Source organism: Alligator mississippiensis, chromosome 3, assembly GCF_030867095.1.
Source record: "Alligator mississippiensis isolate rAllMis1 chromosome 3, rAllMis1, whole genome shotgun sequence".
In the NCBI taxonomy this organism is placed as follows: domain Eukaryota; kingdom Metazoa; phylum Chordata; order Crocodylia; family Alligatoridae; genus Alligator; species Alligator mississippiensis.
In genome coordinates, this window is record NC_081826.1 from 152,931,606 (window position 1) to 152,958,743 (window position 27,138).

The 27,138-nt window shown below is 45.5% G+C and overlaps 2 protein-coding genes across 9 annotated transcripts in view; one reads left to right on the plus strand and one right to left on the minus strand.

Moving 5' to 3' along the window:
- Positions 1-2: 2 nt before the first annotated feature.
- On the plus strand, positions 3-23,334 carry TSTD2 (thiosulfate sulfurtransferase like domain containing 2). 4 transcript variants are annotated; one of them, XM_019490698.2, is made up of 11 exons: positions 3-112; positions 2,080-2,278; positions 6,042-6,370; positions 7,653-7,761; positions 10,729-10,854; positions 12,392-12,497; positions 15,711-15,829; positions 16,534-16,692; positions 17,631-17,769; positions 19,121-19,329; positions 19,629-23,334. In XM_019490698.2, the coding sequence occupies exons 2-11, from the start codon at positions 2,087-2,089 to the stop codon at positions 19,863-19,865; spliced, it is 1,725 nt and encodes a 574-aa protein (XP_019346243.1). In that variant the 5' UTR covers positions 3-112; positions 2,080-2,086; the 3' UTR covers positions 19,866-23,334. The 4 variants fall into 4 exon arrangements, with proteins under 4 accessions (XP_019346243.1, XP_019346244.2, XP_019346245.1 ...); XM_006266717.4 differs by lacking the exon at positions 3-112 and adding an exon at positions 162-895; XM_019490699.2 differs by lacking the exon at positions 19,629-23,334 and having other exon boundaries at positions 19,121-19,623.
- Positions 22,241-27,138, minus strand: part of TMOD1 (tropomodulin 1) — a 94,136-nt gene continuing 89,238 nt past the window's right edge. For 2 of the 5 annotated variants that reach the window (XM_019490701.2, XM_019490703.2), the window contains exons 9-11: positions 26,496-26,640; positions 25,173-25,237; positions 22,241-23,769 (exon numbers count right to left, since the gene is read on the minus strand). In XM_019490701.2, the coding sequence (XP_019346246.1) occupies positions 25,173-25,237; positions 26,496-26,640 (210 nt within the window). In that variant the 3' untranslated portion in view covers positions 22,241-23,769. The remainder of the gene's footprint in view (positions 23,770-25,172; positions 25,238-26,495; positions 26,641-27,138) is intronic. The other 3 variants (XM_014596158.3, XM_014596163.3, XM_014596162.3) reach the window with 2 other exon arrangements.

Genomic DNA, 27,138 nt, shown 5'->3' on the forward strand with positions numbered 1-27,138 from the left:
GAGGCTCCGCAGTAGCTTCCGCCGTCCTCTACCCAGCCCGGAAGTGGCTCAGGCGCTACATGACGTGGGCACGCGAGACCCGCGGGATATCTCGGCCCGGACTAAGAGTTTAGTAAGTGCTGCGGTCGCCGTGAGCCGGCAGCCTGAGTCGGCGTCCGAGTAAAAGCCACCTTCTCCTGGGAGGCCCAGCCCCTCCCCTCCCCTCCCCTCCCCTCGAGGCTTATGTCTCCGTGGACTAAAGTGCGCCCGGCCCGGCCGCGGCACTCGCGGCGGTGCCTCCCCGCGGCCTTCGGCATTTGGTCGAAGCCAATGCTTCGGTCTCTCCGGAGGGCCGGCCGGGGCCGGGCTCGGGCTCGGGCCCGGCCTCCTCCACCACGTCTCCGCGGGGCAAGTTCTGCGCTGCGGCCGAGGCTGCCTCGGGCCGGGAGGCAGTTGGCGGCGCCGAGGGCTGCCAGGGGTGCAGATGAGAGACAGGCCTGCAGCCCTGCGCCTCGGGCCAGGCCTTTGGCCCAGGCCCTGGCTACACGCTCTGTATGCTCTGCGATTCACTGGTCAGTTGCACAATAAGTTTAGACCAGCTGCAAGTGTAAAGTAATTGTCCCACCATAAAAATGCCCCTGGCTACAAAAAGAACCAACCAGCAAAAAAGTTCTTGAAAATGGGTGATATCTGTAGCTGGTTTCTATCCAGCTTTCATTTGAATGTACAGCAGCCCCTGAGACGCCAGAGGACCTATTGCAGGATAGCAAGGGGGGACACACTCAGTGGAGATGGGGTATCTGCAGTGACTCGGCTCAGGGAGGTACCCATTGTCTTCTGCGCTGACAACAGACTTGCCTGTTTAAAACCATCTCCTAACCTGTTTGCTTTACGTGGCCCTCGCTGCGAACACCTGGTACGTAGTTTGCATTTTCTGGAAATCTGCTGTGCCACTGAACTGCTACCTGCCTGGTGGAGGTTCAGGCTGTGGGGGTCCTTCTGAAAAAGTTTCACAATAAGAGAGAGAGAACACCAGACACACCCAGAACCATGTCCTGGTTAAGAGTTCTTAACGTTTTTCTTCACCCCATTCCCCCAGCATGCTATAAAACCTCCATGGCTTGCCTCACCTATACCTGGATGCAGAGAGTGGGACTTGGTGGCCACTCAACTGAGCAGCAGCAGTACAGAGCCTCACTTGCCTGCCCACAGCCACCACCCAGAAGATGGAGATGGTGGGGCAAGCCCACTCCCACCCCTTCCTTGGGACTTGCCTCAGCCCAGGGGGACTGGGCCAGGCAGACCCTCTGAAATGTTCTCATGGTCCTCCAGGGGGATGCTGCCCCTCTGTTTGAGAGCCAGTGTTCCAGATGCAACATCTATCTGCCTAGTTCATTGCTGCATCTTGTGGGTTTGGTTGACTTGTATTGATAGTTTCACCACTGGGATAAATGCCTTGCAGCTGCTGTTTTGTTAGGAAAAAATGGTTGCAAAAAGGTTGTGAATTGTAAATAGTTCCTCAACCAAAGCATTTCCAGGATGAAGGGTGTGGGGTTAGACATGCTTCCTTCAGTAGCCAAACTCAGCAGAATTAGCTTCCTGCAAATGAGAGCAGAGGGAACAGGAGGCCTATAGGGAGGAAGAACTGTACCTTCTAGCATCAAACTCTAATCCCCTGTGCAATAGTTGACCCACTGATCCATCACACAGTTGTAAACTGGCCAGGATTTTTAAAAAATAGTTATTGTTTAGGTTTAAAGCCATCTGGCAAAATTAAAGTGTGGAGGGGACTGCACAAGTCTCCTGTTCACTACTTAGTCTGATATTTCTGCTCTCAGTTATTTGATGCTGGGGATCTTAGGACAGATCTTTGATTACTTCTTCCTTGAAATTTGTTGTATATTCTTAAAATGTTGTCCTAATAATAGGATAGAACTTGCAGCTTGCTCACTCTTTTGCTGTTGTAAGACAGTGACAGTAAAAGACTGCAGAGAAATATTTTTTAACAATGAGTTTCTTTTCTTTTAAATGTATGTGTGAAACTGAAATAATGTTACTTAGTGTACATACTAAAACGTTGTTTGCACCTTTTTTCTTTAGGAAACTTATGCCTAGCTCTGGTGCTGTAGCAATGATTTCCTCCTCGGAGCTGCTGGCTGGAGAAGATGAAGTGGAGTCTTGTGTATTAAAATTTCCAGAGCTGGATCTGAAAGAATCTGTTCCTCTCACATCCAAACCTAGGCTGAAAGTGGAATTAGATGCCAGTGTGAGAAAGAAGTATGCATTTGCAAAGAAGAAGGTATGTTTTCTCTCACTTTATTACATATGTTCATTTTATGTAGCACAGAACAATATTCCTTCATTAGTTTGAGTGACTAAATTCATAGAATCACCATTTTGTTCATACCAATTGCCTTACTTCTTGTTATTGTATTTGGCTGTAAATTAATTTGTTGTCATCACATTATTTAAATCAGAGCTGTCCAACTTCTAAGCAGCTGGGGACTGTATGCCCCATGGGATGAGTCAGTGGGGGCTGCACTAGCAGAGGCCATGGGCCCCCTCAGACTGCACCTTGCACACACAGGTGGGTGCTCCCCCAGCCCACTGCACTGTGAGTGAGGACAGGTGATTTCTTTACCCTGTTGTACTGTTTTCCAGGTGGGTAAGTGCTTCCCAATCCCATTGCACTGAGCACACGGACAGGTACTCATTCACCCCACTGCACTGCATGCACAGAAGCAGGTGCCCAGCCTCACCTGCAGCTTTTTGCAGGCTCCTTAGTGGCATCATGCTGCACAGATGTTCCTGGGGCTGCTGGCTTCCCTGGCACCATGGGCTGTGCCATTTTGTGCTGCCCTGCCCTGCTCCCAGAGGCTGGGTTAGGCAGTGAATACTAGTCCTAAGCCCCTGCTGCTGCTGCCGCCTAGAGTGAAAAGGGCATGGGCAACCAAGTTGTGGGAGGGGAGAGAGAATGAGTCCATAAATTAACTCCTTGTGGGCTGCTAGTTCAGGAGCCCTGATTTAAACTAAAGGAGTCAGCAGTGTCATCACCATTTATTTACTTTAAAGGACTGACATGATGTGAAGCCATGACTCAGCAAAGCACCTGAAATCATAGATAAATAAGACGGAAAAGGGCTTTAGCGGTCAGCTAGTTTAGCCCCCTGCTCTGTGCAGTACTTAACCACAGACTTAACTTTAAGTGCTTTGCTCAACAGTGTGGGATTGAAATATGGTGATATATATTTGAGGACTTTGCTGATATCTGAAGAAGAGACTTCACTGCATTAAATTGGTACTGCAGGATAATAACTTCCTATTGCAAAAAAGATGTAAATACAAATTCAAAACTAAGTTTCAAGCCTAGAGCAGGGATTGTCAGCCTATGGCTCCCACACCAGATCCAGTTGAAGGTCAGACTCGATTCAGGGCAGCACAAGGAATCAGGCAGAATGCAGCTGTGCACAGCTGTCTTTCCCCTCAGCAGTTTCCTGCTCTGTAGCCTTCCCTGCTGTCTCCTACTTGCACTTAACCTCATTGCAGTGGGGCCAGGTATCTGCTGCTATACCCCACATGTTGCATTGATCAGTTACAGCATTTGTTCAGACTTAACAGAGATGCAAAGAACAGCAGGTGGTTAATTCTTCAGCAGTGATTTGAGTGTGAACTTCCATTTCAATATGGATTGCTGCCTGGGGTAAATGAAGGTTATTACAGTTTTAAGTAGAGGTGCACCCATATATCAGTCGCATTTCGAATCAGCACAGATAACAGGAAAATTAACATAATTGGTAATCGGCTTTTTTTGGCCAATAATATCAGGGATAAATGCTGCGTGCATGCATGCATGCAGCTGTGGCATGCACACAGCCGGGAATGCAGCCCAGCAGCTTGGAGATCAGTGTCTGGCTGTAAGTCTGTGGGCGAAGGGGCATCAGGGGAGAAAGGGGGTGTGCAGATTGAGGCCCCCATGGTGAGGCAGGGAGTAGGACAGGGGCAGGTGCTGCGCAGCCAGGGCGGTGAGTGCAACTCCACTGGGAGTGGGACAGAGCCATGGGAAGCTCATCTGGAGGGCGCATGGGGTGGGGGGTGGTTCCCTGCCGCTGTGCACACCCCTGAGCAAGGCATGGGGGGCATGTGCCCCCCTGGTTTGTGCACAGCATGAGGGCGAGCTGCCCATTGCGGGCTTGGGGTCAGGGGCTGCACCAGCCTCTTCCTGGTGGTGGGGCTGGGCTGGGGCTGCACTCCAAGCAAGTGCGGGGTGGGGCGGATGGCAGTGGCACTGGGAGGGGGGCTACGGGCTGGCTATGGGGAATTTTGGGGTGGCTGTAGCCACCCCTCCCAGTACCACTGCTACTCACCCTGCCCTCTCCTGCCCCGAGTGCAGCCCCAGCCTCTCCGTTGGGAAGAGGCCAGCGCAGCCCCTGGCCCTGAGCCCACAGTGGGCAGCTCACCCTTGCCCCGCACGCAATTCCAGTGTGGGGGGGGGCGCACATGCATCCCTCAGGGGTGTGTGCATCAGCGGGAGCTGTCCTGTGCCCCTCGGATGAGCCACCTGCAGCTCCATCCCACTCCTGGTGGGGTCACATTCACGCCCTGGCTGGGCAGATCATGCCCTTGCCCCTGCCTCACCATGGAGGCTTCGATCTGTGTCCCCCATGCCTCTTCCACCCTGGCAGACCTTCCTACCGGATGCTGCTCTCCAAGCTGCTGGTTGCATTCCTGTAAATCGGCTGTTGGATTGGTATCGGCCGATACGCCTCATCAATAATCAGCCATTGGTATCAGCCAAGAAAATCTTTATCAGGGCACCCCTAATTTTAAGCTACATGGGAACTTTTACATGTTCTTAGGTGGGGGTTTTTTAATATATTGCAAAGTATTTTGACACTATCTGCTACTTTCATTCATACTCACAAGGCAATAGAAGTAATATGAATGTTATGGTATCGTGGACATATCTATGTGTATATTTCCCCAAAACAGCAATGTATGACATGATTCCACATAATAAAAGGCAAAGGGGTCAAATCCCCTGAAGTATAATATCTAGTTTTCCCTTCATTTCCCCTGAATATCAGCCCCTCTCGTGAACCTGTTCCCCTTTTTCCCTCCTTCCCTCTGTTTACTATTTGTCCCACTTAGCTGCCATCCTGCTGAAATGTCTGAGGGTCTGTGGGGTCCAGCCTTGTGGTGAGGCAGAGAGGTGCAGTAAAAATAGAGAAAGAAAATATGTTTCCTTTGCTGTCTGGGTTCAGCCAATTTTAATGGTTCCTGAGGGAAAGGTATACATTAGGATGAGAACCAGGTACCAGGAAGATATCCATGAATATCTTGGCAATAGAGTTGTATATGCAGCCACATGAGCCTCAGCTGTAGGCAGCTGCATTTGTCCAGGCATCAGCTGGGGGAATAGTGGGCATGCAAGATGTTTTAGGGGCATTTGAAGACTGTGGCACTATCGAGGATCCCAGAAGGCACAAGGGAGGTTCATCTGTGAGAGCAGGGTTCTAATTAAAGTACGAATCTCAGTTGCCCCCAAAGTGACTGAGTGGAGCTAGAACTGCAAAGCTGTTGCTGATTTTTATATCCACCTATTATATATTAGCATTAGCCAGAAGCATCAGAGTACAGGGAATATCATTCTGATGCTTTGTCTTGTGAGTAAAGGTTGGAAATGGCATGATTGTTTGAGGCAAGCAGAAGAAGGGGAAAAGCATGGGAAATGCTTCTTTTGTTTCTCTAGTGGCTTTGGGCCTAACCCTGTCAGTGTTCCCAAAACGAAATCCTGAGCTCCCCCAGTCTCCATGTTATCATAGGACCTGTTTCCAAGGAGACTCAGATCCTTATTAGGTTAGATTAAAAGCATCATCAAAAGTGAGGACTCTGAGGAGAACTGAAGGTAATTACTTAACCAAACATACCTAGTAACTGTGAAGCCTAGTTAAAGCACCAGATAGATTATCAGTCACCAAGCTTTGTCTTTCATCTAGTTTTGCGTCATGAGAGATTGTTTCACAGAATCACAAGTCTGACGGATGGAATGTTATGATTTGCAGGCATTTGCCCTCTTTGTTAAAATGAAGGAAGTGCCAGCCACAGCTAACTGCCCTTCGACCATCTGCGGGGAGGGAGCATGGTGGAAATGCTGCAGGCAAATGTTCAAAGACCTCTCCAGCATTCACAGGCACATAGCTACGCAGCATGTCAGTGACATCAGGCAACAAACAGGTTTGATTTTAAAGCAGTTGGCTGCTGAAGCTAGCACCTCAAGTAACCCAGCTTCTGTGGACAAGGCCATTAGGCTAAATGGTCCCACTTGTAACAGCCCTGAGATATCTGTTAGGCTCCCAGACACAAGCCACATTAGCTTTGATGAACTAACAAGGTAAGACATTGCCTCAGCGATATAAAAATTGTGTTACTCACTGTGAGCCAGACATCCGCCACTTTGAGCATGTTGCATCAGTTGAACTCCAGCCATTAAAAAACAGGTTTTTGTTACACTGGTGTAACTTTTATGAACATACAAACTTTCTCTCCTCAATATGTTCAGATTCTCTCTGTATAGTTACTCAAAATCACCTGGACTCATTCCTGTTTAACTTTGTACACTGTGTGCAATCACTCACCCCAGTACAAAGGACAAGGACAACATTACAATTCTGATCTGTGAGCATATATGTCCAGCTTGCATAGATGTGAGGCAGTGGTGGGGAGGGGGGATCTGGTCCCATATCTGTATATTTCCCATCAAGTCAAAGAGAGTCCACATGAGTGTGACCCACATTCTCATAACAGGGCACATACCAAAGAAAACAATGACAGCAGGCTCTCTGGCATGTAGTTTAGTGGTACTTTTCACATTAATAAGGAGATGTAAGAAAATCTTACTTAGGACATTTTTGCACCACAGCAGCAGTGTTTCCTGGCTGGGGGGGCCCCAAGCACCTTTTGTGCTCTGAACCTAGAAATGTACTAATGAGGCCACTTCATGGCATTCTTCTGCAACTTCTCTCAAGCCCTTGGGCTCCAGTGTACTTTAGAGTGACTGCTGAGAATAAGCCTGAATCATCTTCACTGGCTTATTTCCAGGTATGATGCCTGTGTGTAGGAACAGATGTGCTGAATATGCTCAGGGCCCATTCCCTGTCATGGTGACACTGTCCTTTGTGTGTAAGAGTTCAGGTGGAGCTACTCAGAAATTGGGCCCCTCTTGCCCCTAAAAAGTTAATGTTCTTTTAATCTGGGCAGTTCAAATGGGTTTGCTTCAAGTTTGCCATAACATTAGTCCTTAGCAGATCTCTGATATCTTTGGCAAACAAAAGTTCCAGTGTGGGATGTGTTTAAAGAAATTTATTTCCTGAATGGGAATAAGTTATAAAGCACAGGCATGGACATAACATGCAGGGCTAGTTAAGCCATTTCAGCATTCCCAGGGGTAGGATAAATAAAATGCAGGGGTACATGATAAGCTGCACAAATTCCGATTTATGTCCACTTCTACTTGAAGTAAATGAAAAAGGCACCCAGTGACTCACAGCACAATAGCCATGGAGAAAATTAATTAATTTGGTATCAGGCCCTGGTAGCAGTATCAACTGCAACTTTTTTCTTGCCATTGAGTCTAAAATCCAATCCCAATTTGTTCTTTATGGTTCCCTTGGCAGTGACATGGGAGAGGTGCTGTTATATTACTGCTACTGCGAAGTGAAAGACCCAGAGAGGCTTTGCATTTGGCAGAAGGCTCTGTGCCAACACTTGCATATCACTGGCAAGGTAAGTAGTTTCTGTCTCTTCAGATAGCTTCCTCTGCTTTGTGAGGAACTGTAACAAGGTGCATGGCTCAGAGGCTGGAGCCCAGCTGCAGGGGGTTAGAGGGTAATAGCTTGCCTGCTTAAAAGCTCTGGGCCAGCTGATGGGGTTGATTGGTTGGCCCCGGGGGAAGTTAAAAGCTCCCAGAGAGATGATGCTGGAGAGGGAAGGAAGCTGAGAAGAAAGGCAGCACTGGGCATATCTACAGGAGACACTTTACTGCGCTGTAGACTAATTTCCTGTGCAGTAAAGCATCACTGCCTACATATGCACAGCAATTAAGGTGCATTGGACTAATTTACTGCACTGGTGGATAATCATGTTAGATACATGTGGTATCCTGCAGCAAAGTAAATTATTGCACTTAAAAGCATGGATAGATGGTAACATCAGGATTAGTTTATTCTGTCTCAGATTGAGCTGGAGTGTATTCAGTCACATTAATTGCATGTGTGGACATGTCCACTGAGAGAGTCTGAGCCCTTGACTTGGATAAGAGAGGCAAGTGGGGGTGGGGTTCTGTTGATGTTTTATTATTCCGTTTAGTTTGAGGTGGGAAAGAGGGAAGGCTGGCTTCTGGGCCTGGACGAGGGAGTAACAACCCAGTACGGGAACAATGTACCTTACAGATGGCCCGGTTGTGCTTTGTCCTGTTGCATGTAAGGAAGACAGCAGAATAGCTAACCTGAAAATACAGGAGTAGGATGGTTTATTACTTGCCTCATTGTCACGGCTCAGCTTTTAGGCTAAAAATAAGGGCACTATTCTTCTACCTAGACTTTGTGCCTTTTGCAGGATTGATCTCTGTTTTGTTCTGTCAACACTTGTGAATGGTGTCTTGCATGTTCCAAGCTTCTGCAGTGCAGGTGTCCTACCGATAGCCTCTTCTGCTTCTTCATATCACCTAGAGCTGGTGTCAGCAACCTGCAGCCTGTGAGCCAGATCTGGCCCATGGAACCATTGGATCCAACCCATGGACATGGGGTTTTGTTGGCATTTGGCAGCAGGGCTCTGGCAGCATTCAGTGTGGTGGCTTTCAAGCTGTGGTGGAGAGAAGTGGCAGTAGTTGTGGGTAGTCCCATGATGTGACAGGAAGAAGCAGCAGTGGTGGGAGCTTCCCTTGTGCTGTAGCAGAACCAAGTGCCTGCAGTGGGAAGATGTGTTGATGGTGGGAGCAGTGAATCCTAGTACCCACCCACCTGTGACTGAGCTGGATCATTTTAGCCTGCAGCCTGAAAAAGTTGCTGACCACTGTCCTAAAGCCTTTTTTTTTTCTAATGCTATCCAAAACTATTCTTTCTCTATCTTCAGGCTTTTGTCCCTTTACAGCAATCTTAGACCACTAAATATTATTTTTTAGCTATTTATACTCTAGCTGCACTGAAATTAACTCATAGACTATGTTCACATCCCTTGATACTTATATTTGATGGTCTGTGTCCTTTCATTTCAATCTCAGCCCTGACTTTTCCCCAATTCATGTAAAATTGTTGTTGCCCTTTTTGTAGTTCTGCACACACTATTCCAAGCTCAATAATAGGCTCTTGTGTCAAGTGTTCCCATAACCAGTGTTGTTTAAAACAAAATGAATCAAAAGTTCTGCTCTTTTGTCCAGTAGGAACATGAGACAAAGCAGCTCTTTTCTCTGCTGTTATGCAGCTCTTAGATACCACAATGATATGTCCTGACACATTAAATTCCTCTTTGCTCATTTGTTATCTGGTAGTTTCCAAGTTCTTTCTTCCAAAAGTTGTATTACATATGCCTTTTCATCTTTGTATTTTTTTTGCCACTTCCTTGATCTAATCCAGTGGTTCTCAAAGTTTTTAGGCTCAGAACAGCAGAGACTTCCTATGCCTGAAGAAGGGTGATTGTACCTGAAAGTTTGCAAAGAACTTTTTTGCAACTACTCAGTTGGTCTAATAAAATATCATATCTACCTAAAGAACCTTGCCTTTTTAGGCTCAAGGCACTCCTGGATAGAGTCAAGACACCTCTTGGAAAATACCAGCTCTTAGTTTTCACTTATTTCTGACTACAGAAAAATAATAGAGCAATTCTTCTGTTGCATAGAGCTGAGAGAGATCACAACAGGTCAGAATACTGAGGATTCCTATTTGAAATCTCTCAGTTTATCTTGTGAATCACGTTTGAATACATAACAGTGGGTGCACCTATACGAGAGACTGTCATTGGCAGGCACGAACCGTGATGCCAAGGCTACTGTATAGCAGTTCGTGCTACTGCACAGTAGGGTCGAAAATGACCCGTGCATTGCCGGGACTGCGCAGTAATGGTGGTTAAACAAGTACTAAGATGACTGCTCAGTAACAACTGCACAGTTGGGTGCAGGTGTAGATGCACCCAGAGTTAACATTGTGTGGCACCTTTGAAAGGACCTTGAGGCACTGCAGGGTGCTGCAGCATCTGGTTGAGAATTACTGATCTAATCACAACTGCTTCTATCAGTTCTGTGAACTTCAGGTTTTCTTCACTTCAGTGTTCTGGAATTCATGCATCAGAGCTGAATTGAATTGCAACACCTACACTTTCACTTACTCCTAGCTACTGTAGTTATTGGACCTGTCACTGGAAGTTTGCCTGAGTAGTTACCACAGGATTTGGTCCATTCCTAGTAATTATTTCTCCACTTGCACAAGTTTTTATGATTCAGTATCTCTTGGAGTAAAAGTAAGAACTGAACATTTAATCTCATTTTGTGGTTTCTCTTTTACTGTAATCATTTCTCCTGCAACACCAGCTACCGCTTCCCTCTGACTTTCCCTTTTTCTGATTATAGTTCTACAATATTTCTTGCATTGTCAGGGGACCCCGTTTTTTATTTGCATGTTGATTAGTTTGTACTATTATCTGAAAAGTGTAATACTGGTTTGCAATATTTTCTGAAATCTGGTTTTCCTTGTTTTCCAGGTGCGGATTGCTTCAGAAGGAATTAATGGGACAGTTGGCGGAAGCAAAGCAGCTACATGTCTTTATATAGAAGCAGTGCTTTCCCATCCTCTGTTCAAAAACATTTTGTGTAGAGAGGATTTCAAGGTAAAAGAAGTTATTTGCATACACTATTTGTAGATTGCCTAGGGAAGTTATGGACTCCATCACTGAAGGTGTTCAAGAAGAGGTTGGACAGCCACTGGTCAGGGTTGTTTTACTATGGGTATTTTCCATGCTTCTGGGCTTTGCTGGTTACCCCCCCCCCCCCCCCCCCCCAGTGCCCTTCTCCCCATCTTCTTTTTGCTACATGTATCAGGGTGGTTTAAAGCCTTCCTTGGAGGCATTGGATGTTGGCTACAGCAAAGGCTGGGGACTTTGACTGGGATGTACCAATGCTTCTGCTGGGACCAAAGTTCCTGGCTAGAAGGCCTTGCCCCACCACTCGGGGTCAGACCAATCATCGTATTTGGGCTCAGGAAGGAATTTTACCCCATGGTCAGATTGGTACGGACTGTGGGGGGTTTGCTTTCCTTTGTAGCCGGTAGCGTGGGCCTCTACCTGAGAACTCTTGAGCATATGTTGACAACATTTCACAGAAGCAGGACATTGGCTGATATCAATCCTCTGCTTTACCTGTGGCAGTGTAAGGTATAGGTCTGTGTTGTTTCAGGGTTGACGGTAGTCTTATGTAGAGTTTAGATTATGGTTTATATGGGATGGTTTGGATAGGTATGATCCTGCCTTAGGCAGGGGTTGGACTAGACTACCTTTAGGAGGAGTTCTTTCCAGCCCTACTTCTCTATTCTATGAAATACTTGTTCGCCTTAAGATTTGCTTTTAGAAATATATGCACACACCATTCTTCCTTCTGGGTAGCTTCTCTCTACTACATTAAAAATTCCAAGGAGCCTATCTCCTGCAGTATGGTTTAGGGAACAGTTGCTTTGAGGAGAAGCAAAGTTGTCATAGTCTTTGTTGTTGTCTTTGTCTTCGTCTTCCTCCTCCTTGACTTCCTCTGCTTTCTCCTTCTCTTCCTCCTCCTCTTTTTCCTCCTGTTCCTTCTCCTCCACCTTGGTTATTATTTTCTTATTTACCGTAAAGAAATGTCTACTATAAGTAAGCAAATTAGATAGATCAAGAATCGTTAAACTGAAAGCTCTTAAGAAAGATTAATGCTGATTTAATCTTGTAGCTGTGGTTCTGGTCAGTGCTTTAATCTTTAGTTCTAAACATAAAAGTTGAAAACAAACTCAGAGGAGGTCAGGAAAGCTGATAATTTTTTAAGGAAACCATAGAGACAAGTTAGCCTGTGGATCAGCTGGTGCGTTTTCTGTGGCCCATTCAGCCCTCGGCCTCTGTGTTGAGGCCCTGTGTCAACACCGGATAATGCCTGGCCACCTCTTTAGGAGTTATTTGGATATTGGTATCTGTCCACTGGGAACTAGATTGGAACCACCCTGCACACATTACTAAGGGTGGCTAATACCCATCCCCTGTACCATCCATTCCTCAAAAGTGACTTGTCTTTACATGCAGAAACTCAGAACATCATGAAGTCTTAAGTATCCTGCCTTCCTCTGCCACATTTTTAACTGGATAGCCAATACCTTTTTGTGATGTGTTCCTGTTTTTAATGTCCCAGAGCAGTGCAGGAGGAGCACACTGTTTCCCAGGCCTTCGAGTAGATGTGTTTGAAGAGATTGTACCCATGGGCATTGATCCAAACAAAGTCTCCTACAAAGAAACTGGTATGTCAGATTTATGGAAACTTATCTTCAGCAGGCATGAGGACAGAACTGCGAGGCAAATGAGATGAAAGCACTTGCCCAGACACTCCCTTCTGCCTAGCAAGCAGATCAAAACTACAGTATTAATTACATTGTTAGAAATGTCCCAGACTGCTCCAGGTCAGCAGTGGGAATAATTCTCTGCGTGGGATCTTTTTGGATCTCATTTGCACAGGATTTTATTGCTTTGGCAATTTGAAATGGAGCTGTACATTTCATTCATCCCAGTCAATAATAATTTAAGCAGCATCTTAAGGTAACAGCCTTGCCAGTTCTCAAAAGCAAGTGAACCTTAATACTGGTGCCAGTTAAAAGAGGCTGGAGGAGAAAGTGTAGGGTTCAAATGTTAGGCGTGCCTAATATGACCTTGGGCAACCTCTGTTACTTGTAAAACAGGCTTGACTAAATGTGCAAGTTTTGAGAAGTAAAAAGCATTAGGAGCAGTCAGCATGGAAGAGGAGGATTGACTGCCTGGTCTCCTACCTTACATAGTAGGGGGATTACTTTTCCCTAGTATGTTTCATTGGGTAAGGTTTCCCAGCTGCAGCCAGGAGCCCATGTGAAGTGCTAGAGGTCCACATGCACATTGCAAACTATCTGGTTCTTTGCTCTGTACAGCCAAAAAGAAATCTGAGTTTTGCAGCTTATTCTTAGTACTTACCAGACACTAGGACCCAGGTTGTTAAAAGTACTTAATTTGAGTAGTTTTTGAAATCTTTCAGGTTCTGTAGGGGAAACATTGGGTGAGATACCTGTGAGATGTCTTTGTTTAAAACAGAGGCTTATTCAAAGTGTTCCTTTTTATGCAGATAATGCAGCCAAAGTGACTGACTCTCTAGCTCAGAGATCAGGGTGCTTGCTAAGGATGTGGGAGACCGAGGATTCAAGTTCGTGTGCCATTGGCTATTTAAATATATGTACTAAGTAGAACAGCTTCCACAAGAGAAGGGTGCTGAAGGCACTGGCCGACATCATTGCAGAGCCACTGGCGGGAATATTCGAACGCTCGTGGCGCACGGGCCAAGTCCCGGAGGACTGGAAAAGGGCTAACGTGGTCCCCATTTTCAAAAAGGGGAGGAAGGAGGACCCGGGCAACTATAGGCCAGTCAGTCTCACCTCCATCCTTGGTAAAGTCTTTGAAAAAATTATCAAGGCTCACATTTGTGAGAGCCCAGCAGGGCAGATTATGCTGAGGGGAAACCAGCACGGGTTTGTGGCGGGCAGATCGTGCCTGACCAACCTAGTCTCTTTCTATGACCAGGTTACGAAACGCCTGGACACAGGAGGAGGGGTGGATGTCGTATACTTAGACTTCAGGAAGGCCTTCGATATGGTATCCCACCCCATACTGGTGAACAAGTTAAGAGGCTGTGACTTGGATGACTGCACAGTCCGGTGGGTGGCAAATTGGCTAGAGGGTCACACCCAAAGAGTCGTGGTAGATGGGTCGGTCTCAACCTGGAAGGGTGTGGGCAGTGGGGTCCCGCAGGGCTCGGTCCTTGGACCGATACTCTTTAATGTCTTCATCAGCGACTTGGACGAGGGAGTGAAATGTACTCTGTCCAAGTTTGCAGATGACACAAAGCTATGGGGAGAAGTGGACACGCCGAAGGGCAGGGAACAGCTGCAGGCAGACCTGGATAGGCTGGACAAGTGGGCAGAAAACAACAGGATGCAGTTCAACAAGGAGAAATGCAAAGTGCTGCACCTAGGGAGGAAAAATGTCCAGCACACCTACAGCCTAGGGAATGACCTGCTGGGTGGCACAGAGGTGGAAAGGGATCTTGGAGTCCTAGTGGACTCCAAGATGAACATGAGCCGGCAGTGTGACGAAGCCATCAGAAAAGCCAATGGCACTTTATCGTGCATCAGCAGATGCATGACGAATAGGTCCAAGGAGGTGATACTTCCCCTCTATAGGGCGCTGGTCAGACCGCAGTTGGAGTACTGCGTGCAATTCTGGGCGCCGCAATGCAAGAGGGAGGCGGATAACCTGGAGAGGGTCCAGAGAAGGGCAACTCGTATGGTCAAGGGCCTGCAGACCAAGCCCTACGAGGAGAGACTAGAGAAACTGGACCTTTTCAGCTTCCGCAAGAGAAGGTTGAGAGGCGACCTTGTGGCTGCCTATAAGTTCATCACGGGGGCACAGAAGGGAATTGGTGAGTATTTATTCACCAAGGCGCCCCCGGGGGTTACAAGAAACAATGGCCACAAGCTAGCAGAGAGCAGATTTAGATTGGACATTAGGAAGAACTTCTTCACAGTTCGAGTGGCCAAGGTCTGGAATGGGCTCCCAAGGGAGGTGGTGCTCTCCCCTACCCTGGGGGTCTTCAAGAGGAGGTTAGATGAGTATCTAGCTGGGGTCACCTAGACCCAGCACTCTTTCCTGCTTATGCAGGGGGTCGGACTCGATGATCTATTGAGGTCCCTTCCGACCCTAACATCTATGAATCTATAAGAGAAGTTAAGGGCATCTGCTTCAGAGAATAACCAATCGTCTGGCACTTATCTCAGAGATGGGAACTCAGATTCAAGTCCATACTTTGAATGAGAGCAGAGATTCACATCTTGTTCCCCTGTGTTCAAGGCTCACTTCCTAGCCACCAAGTATGGATAGGTCAGACCCTCCTTCCTGTCCACCTACCTCTGCCTAGAAAACCCATCTTGAAGCTGAGAAGCTCTTTTTGATGGAAGTTTCACAGAGAGCAGTACATTCTCACAGTAAGCATTTAATCAAAACATTTCCCAGCCGGCTGGTATTCACTTCACCAGGCCAAAGTGAACAGAAGGGTCTGCCAGATCAGAAGGGGGATGTTTTGTTCCTGGTTTTTAAAGATGTAAGCATCTGCTCAAGGGGGAAGAGTAGCAGAAAATCAATCTCACGATATCTGTAAGCCTGTTCTTGGAGTGCTGCCTATCTGATGGGCTTTGTTTTGTCTCATGGCACATTTGTCACCTGCTGAAGCCAAAGGAATTAACTAAAAACTAAATTCAGCCCATTGTGCTTGTGGTGAGGTTAGCTGAAATCCTATACCAGTTATTTCCTAGGGCAGTTGGTCATATACGTGTATCACCTCTGGGCTTGAATGATCTAAATGTGAAACCTGAATCAGTTACCTTGCTATACCATTCAGATATCACTCAGCTCTTCACAAGGTATCATTTCCCTTTTAGGAATCCATATGTCACCTCAGGAATTTCATAAAGAAGTGGAAAAATATTTATCTCAGGCTAATCAAGCACAAAGTGACACCATTTTACTGGATTGTAGGAACTTCTATGAAAGCAGAATAGTAAGTGTTTATTGGCTTCCTGTGATGTCTTTATCAGTGCAGGGGGAGAGTCATCTCATTGTTTGTGCTTGGAAGCATGGTACAACTGTGGGGACAGGGCTTGCTGTTCCGCCTTGCATCTGTGAAGTAGAGTTAATTAGAAAATATTACCCCCAGAACAAAAACAGAAGAGGCCTTGCCTGGCAACAGAGGGGCCTACTCAGCTGACTGCTCAGACTAGCCCACCACAGTAGTAGCAGTATAATAGAACTGAAGCAACAAGGTGACTCCACAGCTTTAGCTGTAGAAGAAAACCATTCATATTTCATGTATGCCAGGAAGACCCAAGTTTGGCCCTGGAGATGGTGGAGTACAGTGCTCTCATCTGTGCTAAGGAGCAAGTATAAAATGAGGTAGTGAATCCTCTCTGATGGATTTTGCACCAAGCCACCATCTTTCCATTGCTGTGCTGGGGTAGAGTAGGTAAGTGAAGGAGACCCTAAGTCCAGATTTTTAAAGCTATTTAGGCACCTGCTATTGATTATGATGCGAGTTTGACACCTAAATGCTTTTGAGGATCTGGCCAACATGACTGCAGGGAGCCAGAGAGTCAGGCCCAAAGAGCTAGTTTCGTCTTCAATTCACACGTATACCTGACAATGTGGGGACTGCTGTGTTTCACCTTTTTCTCACACTTCGGCTCACATGGCCACCTCTTGTTCCAGGGACGCTTCCAGGGTTCCCTGGCTCCTGATATCAGGAAGTTCAGCTATTTCCCCAACTATGTGGACAAAAATCTAGAGCTGTTTAAAAACAAGCGAGTACTTATGTACTGCACTGGAGGGATTCGCTGTGAAAGGGGCTCTGCCTACCTCCGGACTAAGGTGAGCAGGCGCTCTGGGAGTGGCAGGGTTGAGGTTGGATATTCCCCGCCTAATCTGTGTGTCTCTGTCCCTGTTTCAAAGGGACGGGCTATAGTCCCCCTTTAAACATTGGAAATGAAGCACAAGACACAGTAAGTGATTTGCTTGGGATTTCATATCAAATCAGAGGCAGAGCTGGGAATCAGACCAAGGTTTTCTAGTCCAGCCCCCATCCCATTAGACAATCCCTACCTCCAAACCCCTCCCAGCCTTAATTCCTCATGCCTTACCATGGGAGGACAGCACAGGTAAATCCTCCAGAAATTTAAGGCTTAATCTAGGGCTGTCCAATTTGTGGCCCACAAGCAGTTAAGTTGCAACTCATGGGCTCCCGCCTGGCCATTGCTTCTCCTCCAGTCTTGCTGCTGCAGAGGTCTCCGGGCTCCCCATCCCTGGGGGCAGGGCATTGAAGCCTTTGGGGAGCCATGGGGTCTGCTTGGCTCCTGGTGCATGCAATCCAAACAGCATGCAGTCCCCAGCCACTCAGAAGTTGGACAGCCCAGGCTTAATTCATTCTCATTTATGCAGTGTGTTGGGAGGAACTCCACTGACATCAGTAGAACTACGCTGGTTTACAGATAGCATGAGCAGAGGGTGGACCAGGTCCCCATAGCATTTGCTGTGTGACCGGGCAGACTTCTATCCAGCTAGCATCTGTGCAGAGAGATGGTGACATACCTCAGACACTGCTCATTAAACTGAAATGCAACAGCCGTTTGGCTCCGTATCAGCCAGCAACAGCACCTGGGAGGAAGTGGTCTGTGTGTGTGGCACATACATGAGGTCTCATGATGGGCATTCAAAAACATCCCTTCCTGAGAACTGCATGCATTAGGCTGTCTGGCACAATCCTGCTATTATGGCCTAGCTTAGTATTTCTGTTGATTCGTTTAAAACAGGCCATGTGCACAGCAGTTTACCAGCTAAAGGGCGGCATCCACAAGTACTTGGAAGAATTTCCAGATGGGTTCTACAGGGGGAAGCTGTTTGTATTTGATGAACGTTACGCTCTCTCTTCCAACAAAGATGTTATTTCAGGTAGGTTCAGTACTTCAGTGCACAGGCTAAGGGTCCTAGCACATTAGCCACCACAAAACTCTTAGTTTGTGGAGTGTGTGTGGATTCTCAGAGTGTGGAGTGCTTGCTGATGCTCAGCAGAGGGCATGTTGGTCTCAAGATGTAGTCTTCTACTGGTTTATAGACATCACATTGCATAAAGACAGTTAAAATATGTGGAATATTTTCCTAAGGTGGTTTGTAAATAGTAGTGGGAGTTGTCACTGAGATGCTTTTCATTTGTGAAGGGATGAGGGGGAACTGGGGAAGGCAATGAAACCCTGCAGAGAGACTGAGCTTATTATTCACTGGGCCAGATAAGACGTGGCTTAATGATAAGGAGTAGGAAGGCACCTAAGCCTCCCAAAATTGTTAAAAGTTAAGAACAAGCCTTGGCAGGCGAATACAGGGTAACGTTGGAGTGCCAAGTAAGGCCAGGTCATCTGCAAGAGGGTACCAGAGCCAGGGGTCTACCACAGGAGGATGTCTGCAATTGGGAGTGATAGAGCAGGTCACAAGATAATGTTTCTGGCATGCCAAAGCCAACAGTCGTTGTCTAACTGGGCAAAAAAGACTACTTGCCTTAGTCTTGTTATAATCCATTATCTCCTTAGAATGAAGCCCTTGTGTAGCACAGCCCTTCTAACTGAGGCACCGCATGATTCTTTCACCATTGCAATGAGGCACTCCACTCCTTTTCCCTTCAGAGAAATGATGGCCATTTCTGGAAGAGAACCAAAGGGGAAATGTTGTGGGGCAGGGTTAGCTTCCCACTGTGCAGCAAGATTGTGTAGAAAGCTGATTAAAGAAAAAATCCTGCTCTGAATTTTACAGGGACTCCTTTTCTTGCCAGAGCACTACAAGGAGTTGAGAGCACACTGAAGGTCTGGGCTATTTATGGACTGCCCCTGCTATCTCTGCTTATGCTGTCCTTTGCAGTTTGCTAGCTAAGAGTACATGCATAACTTGTTCTCACAATCCTACCAGTTCATATGGGTAACTGGCCCTGAGTCAGCAGGATTACTCTGTGCTGACCCTGGGCACAGGCCGTCCCAGGGGGGCAGGTCAACCCAATATTTTTAAATAGAAAATCCAGATTTCCCTGGGATGGGCTAGACCTCATACTGAGGCATGATGGGAATGCAGGAGATGAAGAGGAAACACTGAGAGGAGGCCTTGCAGCCCAGTTCTACCTCTCAGCAGGACATTCTTATTCAGAGTCCTAGTACTTCTGTACTCAGAGGCTTAGGTCCCTTCCTACTCCTTCTCACCATCCAGTGCAGATCAGCCTTGTAAGCAGCATGACCTGTAAGCATACTTCTTTTCTCTCCAGCATGCAGGTACTGCGGGGCATTGTGGGACCAGTACAGACTTTGCTCCAGCCAGCACTGCCGGCAGCTTGTCTTGACATGCTTGAGCTGTCGAGAGAAAGGCTTCACAGCTTGTTGTTCTGTTTGTCAAGAGAAAGGGCTTCAGCTGGCTTCACGGTCTTCTAGCCCAGTGCTCAAGGAAGAATGTGAATGTACAGACCGACGGCAGCAGGTACCAGTAGAATACATCTAACAGCATCTCTGGTGCAGTGGAGTTTCCCTTTGTAGTGTAGTTGGTGTTTACACTTCCACATAGGTGCTGCACCTCCTAGGGTCAGATATCCATTTTCAGTGATTTTAATCACAATTGGGCATCCAGATGCCTCAGGTGGCACCAAAGATCTCAGCCCTAATCTAATCTATACTTGGGCTAGGTTGCACCAATAATACCCTCCCCTGCCTGAGTATAAATTAGCAAAGTATCATATCAAACAATGGTGCTATACCACTTTTTTTTTTTTTTTTTTGAAGTGGTCATTTTTCTGCCTCCTACAATGTGATACATCCCATGAATGGTTGCCTACAACCAGAGAAAATGAAAAATGTAAAGGAGCAGGCAAGGTCTACATTCTCCTTCCCATAATCGAGGCATGTCTGCGTGTCCCATTCCCTCCCCACATACCATGTATACTGGTGTTGGCAAGAAATCAAAGACAGATGGAAACAACAACTTATTTATTCCTGGGACTGTGGGCTGCCTGTGGTTAAGGCCATTTTTCCACATGAACATAAGCAGCTCTGTTCTATTCTCCAAACTCAAGCTAGTGCTTCTGCAGTTATCAGGCATTGACTAAGTAGCTCAGCAGTGGCTGTGGGATATTAGCTTGACTCTCAGCTCTCACTAATGACCGTTAGAAGAAACAGCATACAACCTTGAAAAGACCCAGTGCCATAGATTTGAAATGTGATTGTTTCCAGTCTCCCAGAAATGACTCTCAACCCAGGGTTGTTAAAGCATCTGACAAAATGGAATTCAACAGTTTTTATTAATATTTTGGCAGATTGAGCACTAATGAAGAAAATGTTCTTTGAAACTTCTCTCCACTTTCTGTACTAAGTGGTAAGGTCGAATACTGGCTTTTTATAACAACTGTTTTTAAAAATAAAATAATTTTTTCTCAGGTTCCTGCAGTGACCTGTTGTCAGATACAGCAGGTTTATTTCCAAATAGGGGCTAACTGTTTCACCTTACAGCACTCTGGTAGGAGCATAGGAACTGATAGCTGAAGGATTGGACACTAGTTGTAATTAAGGCCTGTCATTTTACTCATAATGTTGTTACTATGACTAAGTGCTCCAGGGTTCTACTCAGTGTGGTTTGCTTTTTGTGAAGCACGTCTTTGAAACGTCTTGGTTTCTACTTTGGGAGCCTTCCTCAGAATTCGTATTTTAAAAGGAATTGCTTGGTATCTTGTTCAGTGTCCATGAAATGATCAAAAGGGCTCCCAAAGGTTTTTTGAGCAGATCCCCTTCCCTCCCCCCATTCCTCATCTGCTATCCCCTGCACTCATATGACATCAGTTACGTTGTCAAACCTTTTCTTACTGTGCTAGAGAGTGGCACGTTTGTAGCAGACCCCTCTCAATCACTCTGCAGTCCTCGTTTAGAGCACTGCCAGTAGCCAGGTTTGGGAATTCAAAACCACACGTGTAGTTTCAGGTGTCCTTTTAAAAAGATCCATCAAGTACAAAAAAAAATCTCAGCTTGCTGGAAGTATTGGAATCCTACCCGAGGCGTTTCTGCATTCCCTTCTCAGTGCTAAATGTAAAACCATGTAAATTTTATTTTAGGGCTGAACTTTTAAAATAGGAAGGATGAAAAAGAAGACTTAGCACTTCCAAAGTATTTATTTTGTGAAGTGTTGTACAAAGATTCTATGTTGGTGCCTAGAAAACCTTTAACCCCTTGGAGGACAAATGACAGCAGAGATATGGCTAATTCCCAGCCCGATACCTGCTAACAAGGAGCAGACAAGAGTTTCCAGTACTGGAGCTACTACCTTAAAACCCCAATACCATCCTGCCCCCTGCTGCCCAGAAACCTCCCTGAGATGTAGGTCAAAATTCTTGGCCACAGTGTAGCAAGGTACATGCTGTGAGTGGTCAGTTAATGGGGTTGATTAATGTGAAGGATCTGCAGAGGAGGCGTGAGGTGCTTAGGGCCGGTCTCTGTACAAGGCAGGGGGAGTAGAAGGCTCAATTGTTTTAGTATTAATTGCGGGAGAGAGCAGGAGAGGAGAAAGGCCTGGTTTGTTCTGGAATTGGGTGGGTCGGAATTGGGTGGGTCAGAGACCCAGTGGCTGAAGAGAGGCCTTGTGAAAAGCAAGTGACTGAGAGATCCTCCCATGTGAGCAACCCCTTTGTCCTGGTCTCTTGCCCATTTATTAAATGGACAAAAAAAAGCACTCTGACAGCTCCCTTACACATCCAATCACAGTTTAATCAATTCAAAGGACAGATGCAGCAACTCTTCAGGGAAACTACAGTAGCTCTATATAATACCGCTGCATGCATCTCAGTGTTTCCAGCCAGGAGAGTTGGGACCCTGCCAGGTACTGGGGGGCACTGTCTTGATTCACCCTTTTCTCCAGAGCAACTAGAACAAAAGTTTGACCTCTTCACCTTCATTCCCTACTGTTCTTCTGCTTTGTTTGTATATAACCTGATGCATTTCACCATGATTTTGCTTTGACTGCATCTCCTTTACCAGTTAGGAGGTGCACCCCACCTGTGTTTTTTCCAGTAGAGTCAATGGCACTGCTTTGTGAGCAAGGGCTCACCTTTGTGAGTCTGTCTTTTCCAGATCAGTCTGGAGTCTCCTGAAGCATGTTTCAAAGGTAAAATTAGTTCAGATACTGCTCTGGCATGGAAAAGGACACGGTTATCACTTTTAAAAAGGCTATTTTAATTCTTATTTTGAGAAAAAACCTATGCTCAAGTCTTCAAGGCAGTGTTCCATATCTGGTAGCAGGGTGTAGACTAAATGCCAGTCATTTTGGTTCTGTCTCCTACGTTAATGTCTCTTTATTATTTTCTTTAGTCTTTTGCACATTAGTTTACAAAAGACACTGCTGAAGCCTGAAGTGACTGACAGTACATTTATTTTGATTTGAGGAGCAACAAACATACTCTTAGTTCCTAGTCGGGTTGAAAATAGGATATTCAGCAACATTGTGAACCAGAGCTAAACCCTATACTCCATACTCGACAAAAAATCCATTGAAACGGGTGGAAGTTTCACTGGAATAGATAGTACAAGGACTGTAGAGCTCTGCTGTTAGCCCAGGCATACAGAAGGCTTGTTACTAAGTGAAACAGGCTGCCAGGATGTGTTCTTTATGATACAGATTAAGGCCCCAATCCTGCAACAGTTCTGCATGAGCAGACACTCCTGGTTGTACAGGGACTTACCAGAGTCAGTGGGTGTCTGCATGGATGTAATGGTCCACGTGCATGGATCCAAATGCATGATCAGAGACCATATACATCTACTGGAACGTCTTCCCTTAAAGATCAGACAGTAGATTTTATTGCTATACAAAAGCCCTTTTCTAATTGTGCCCTGAATCATACAGGTTCACATGCATGCTATTTTCAAGTATTAACTGCTTTAATAGGGCATAGTGTTCAGAGTCTCATCTATTCAGATGTTAGCAAGAAACATCACCTTTAAGGTTAACTGCTAGGGAAGTGGTTGCCCAGCCAAAAACCAGAACTGGGAGTGAGGACTCCATTATGTTCCGAGCAGAAGCACCAGGTGCACACATTTGGCATTATCAAACAGGCATAGGGAGCAAGGCAAATTCTCACATCAGCTTCAACAGAGGCAGGGTTTCATTCCCCGTCTCTTACAGCAACAGTTTTGCTTAACCATAGTTAGAAAAGGAAGATACTAATGCTGTTTTTGTGACTCTCTTGTTTAAACATTCGTGGCCTTATGTTCCTTTTGTTTTCAGCAGGGTAAAAAGGCATGGATTATTTTATGAAAAAGATAGAGATGCTTTTGAAATCATGTTTGAAATAATAAATTCAGCCAATGTTGGTAATTAATTGCAGTACACAAGTTCATGAATTCAAAGGGTGTTTTAGGATACTAGCAACGGTTGTCAAAAATGCCTGTTTCTCTATAATTTGAGATCAACTTGAAAAAATAAAGTATTTTTTTAATACTTCTACAACATGTGTGGGGGAGTAGTAATTTTTTTCTACTCATGCAAGCACATCCTAAATATCTCTGAAGCACAACACAGGAAATACTTTGAGAAATTGTCATGAGTTAATTAACAGTCACTTTTGCCCTGCCATGTACACTAAACTGAGGCTGCTTAAAACTGACCACTTGCCTGGAGTGATACGGTTTTGATTCTAAAGAAAACATCATTAGTCATATTTGATAATATCTTCAACTACAATCACTAGTTAATTTAAATCTTTAGTGCATAATGATGCAATAGAACTGAGGCACCACAAACAGTTTGTGCAGGCACTTTGCCTTCTGATTTCCACACTACAGCACAAACTGCCACACACAGCCTGGACAGCCACAAGCTACACCCCGCTTCGGCACTTGGGAAAAATAGGCCCATTCAGATCTGCAAGTCTCCTCTTCCTCACTAAAAAGAAAAAGACAAAAACACGAGTCAGTCAAAGCAACTGCTGCACCTGTGGACAGCAGAGGTACCTAAACAATTTAAACTCATGCAAGGAAAGAACTTGCGATTTTTCCTCTGATTTGAAGGGAAAATCATGTCATTTAGTCTGACTTTCTCTATCAGATGTTATTCTTGTTGATCTCAGTTATAAAGCTTATATTCTAAAAAGGCACTGCCTGGCTCAATACAGGGGCTGGGGGTAGGATGCTCACTGCTACTGCTGGGAGTCTCCACTGCATGGTTCATTCCTAGTACTGCTGAAAATAGGCACTTCATTTCTGATTTGAAAATGTCTGGCTAACTTCCAGTCATACGTTGGGATTTTCAAACTATCCTGGTATCTTCCGTGACAACTGAAAACTTCAATTTTGGTCTTTATCAGTTTAAAAATCTAGGCCACTTAAAAAGAGCTCAGAGATTAAAATAAATAATTATTATGGGTTTCTGCTGGAGGTGAGACATTATTCATGGAGTTCAATAGGAGCTGCTAGATATCACAACTCATGGCTTCTCTCAACCTATTGGAGATAGATCCACAGCAGCTGGTGGATGCCTGTAACTATAGAGAGAGGAAGGCTTCTCATCCGGCTCTGACCTTTTATAGTTGTTTTATAGAGGACTTTCTACCTCTGGAAACAGACTCCTGCAAGAATAATTCTTCCCTAACTGAAGCCCAAGCTGCATCTTCCTGCTTTCCTTCATACACTCTTGTGAGCTTCTTCACCAGATGGGCCAGTGAATTTGGGGATGGAACTAGTAGGGGGCAGGGCCTGCTGCAGAATCCAGGCCCCAGGTACCTCACTGGACATGGCTGTCAGCAACAAGAGAGTAAGCAAGGGCTGTGCCAACACTGCACCACTTTCCATGCAGCCACTTGCATCATTTCCACCACTGCCTCAACCAGCCCTGCTTACCCCACTGCTACTGCCAGCCTTGCCTCAGCTGCTGCTTGCCTCATCACTTCCTCTGGACCTGTGGATCTGGCCTGCAAAGAGCCCAATGGTCTGGATCCAGCCCGGACATGGGGTAAGTTTGACACACCTGCTCTAGTGAATATTTCCAGTAAATGTTTCCACTGAAGAGAACATAACATATTTGAAATAAATACCAAGGAAAAGAAAAAGTAGGTAGGAGAAGAACACAGAAATTAGCTCACAGGTGGAATGGAAGAGACTCTAACAAGCCAGCTCAGATAAAGTATTGTAAAGGATGAAAGTGACTGCTGCTGAGTCAAGAAGAGCAAAATGGAAGCTAGAGAAATGGGTAAAACCAAGTTTGTGTAGAAACTGGTAGTGGCAGTTGACAGCACTGGTAGTGGAGCACAGAGAGCTATTGCCAGTAGGACAAAAAAAATCTATCTATACTTATACATCTTCCAGGTGCAGAGTTGAGAAGTTATGCCAGAGGCCATCAGATCGATGTAAACGAGCTGCAAACAAGAATCAAATCAGACACCTTCTGTGCTGGTCTCATCATCCAAGAGGCAGACAAGGTTACTGACTCATGAACCCAAAGAAGCAGGAGTAGAGAGACACAGAACCTTGCAACTTATAGATGAAAAATATTGTGGATTGCTTTGTTGTGACAAAAGGAAAGCAGCAAATATTCCAAAGCTTGTCAAAACCAGTTCTGATCCAGGCATTAGTCAATTGTGGATGTCCTTTTAATCCAAAAAGCCCATCCTTTGACATGAAATGCATAAACATCAAGGGGCTGTGCAGTTCGGTATGAGCACTTAAATATAACTTTACACACATGTTTGTTGATGTTAGCAGGACAGCTGGAGTGTGCATAAATTTAAGTATGTAATTAAGTACAGAGTTACAGCCTCAGTTTGCAAGTGCTTTGGGAAAAAAGACTGCCAGAGTCTACAAGAGCACTGGACTGGTTGAAGATTAATTGGAACAGTCGTTTTATCGACTGGCCTAAAACTTCCAGTAATTTAAAAGTGCAGACACAAAATAATATGCTGATAGCTGTATGAAATAGACAGCAGCCAGCTAGGGCATACTGGTTTTTAGTACGGTATGCTTTACTGCTGAGTACTCAAGACAGATATTTGTGTATTCCATCATTTTTTGGGCACCACAACTATGTGGGGGAGGTGCAATTATAATTTAGAAAATAATTTGGCCTTTTATATAGATACCAGCAGACCAAATTCATTCAGAGCAACAAGCCAAACCAGATTCCCTCTGTTTTTCACCCCAGTTACAGCTGGGATTAATCTACTGCATGTGGGAAGTGCCTGGAGATATCTGTGTCTCTAACCATGAAGTTCACTGCCTCCATATACCATTAGAGACCCTTTCAGAACCAGGTATCCTTGCAGTCAATAATGCATTCCTTTGGGATCTGAAAACCTGACTTACCCCAAATCCTATTTGACCCCATCCACCAAGTCCCACTGAGTTAGTGGAACTGCAGTAGGAGTCAGATCCCTCTCACCCTGAGAAAGGATCAAGTGATCAACCCCAGAGTGAGCAAGGACTTGATTCAAATGTAGTTCCTTCATACTTCAAGCAAATTTTGATTTGAATTATTACATTTTCATAAACTATGACCGAAAACATACACCAGCTACATTTCAAAGCAGATTGGAAAGCTACTGATAAGTGCACCTTTGAGGACCAGTGAGATGCAGGAAGAAAGGAATAATTCAAAGTGGGCTCACAAGGGGGACTCACCAAGGTCATTATTGTTCATCATGGCATTGGCTGCACGAAGCCGGGGTCCTTGCTGTGTAAAATGATACCCAAACTTCAAAAGGGAAGTGTTTTTTTCAAGCATGTTTGCAATTTCCATTTCCACCTTGTTACCCAGTGGCTGGCTCTTTGATAAAAGAAAATAGAAAATTAGCTTAGAACTGTGACTTGTTCTCACTTTGGTCATGAATTCACTGACTGCCTTTTATTTGTTTTGTAAATTCCCTTTGAGGATTAGAACTGAGAGACTGGATCTCTCTCCAGTCTCTTAGTTCTAATCCTCAAAGGGAATTTACAAACCACCATTCACTGACAAGCCTACAAACTTCATTTCATCAGCTTACTGGATACAAAAAATCATGGACTAAATATAGACATTGGACTTATGACATATGTCTAACATCTGACTCCCCAGGTACCTTTCCACTATTTACCAGCTATGTTCATTCCTCTTTCCCACCCCCCACCCTCGCCAACCTGTCTCTCGCCACTGGCTCCTCATTTTACATCTTCACTGACTAACTTTCTTGCATGCAGACCAGCCTCTGGCTTCTTTACTATTCCTTTCATCCAGGAAGAGCACACACACCAACTGCAGATGCTTCCTCAGCCTGACAAAGGGGAT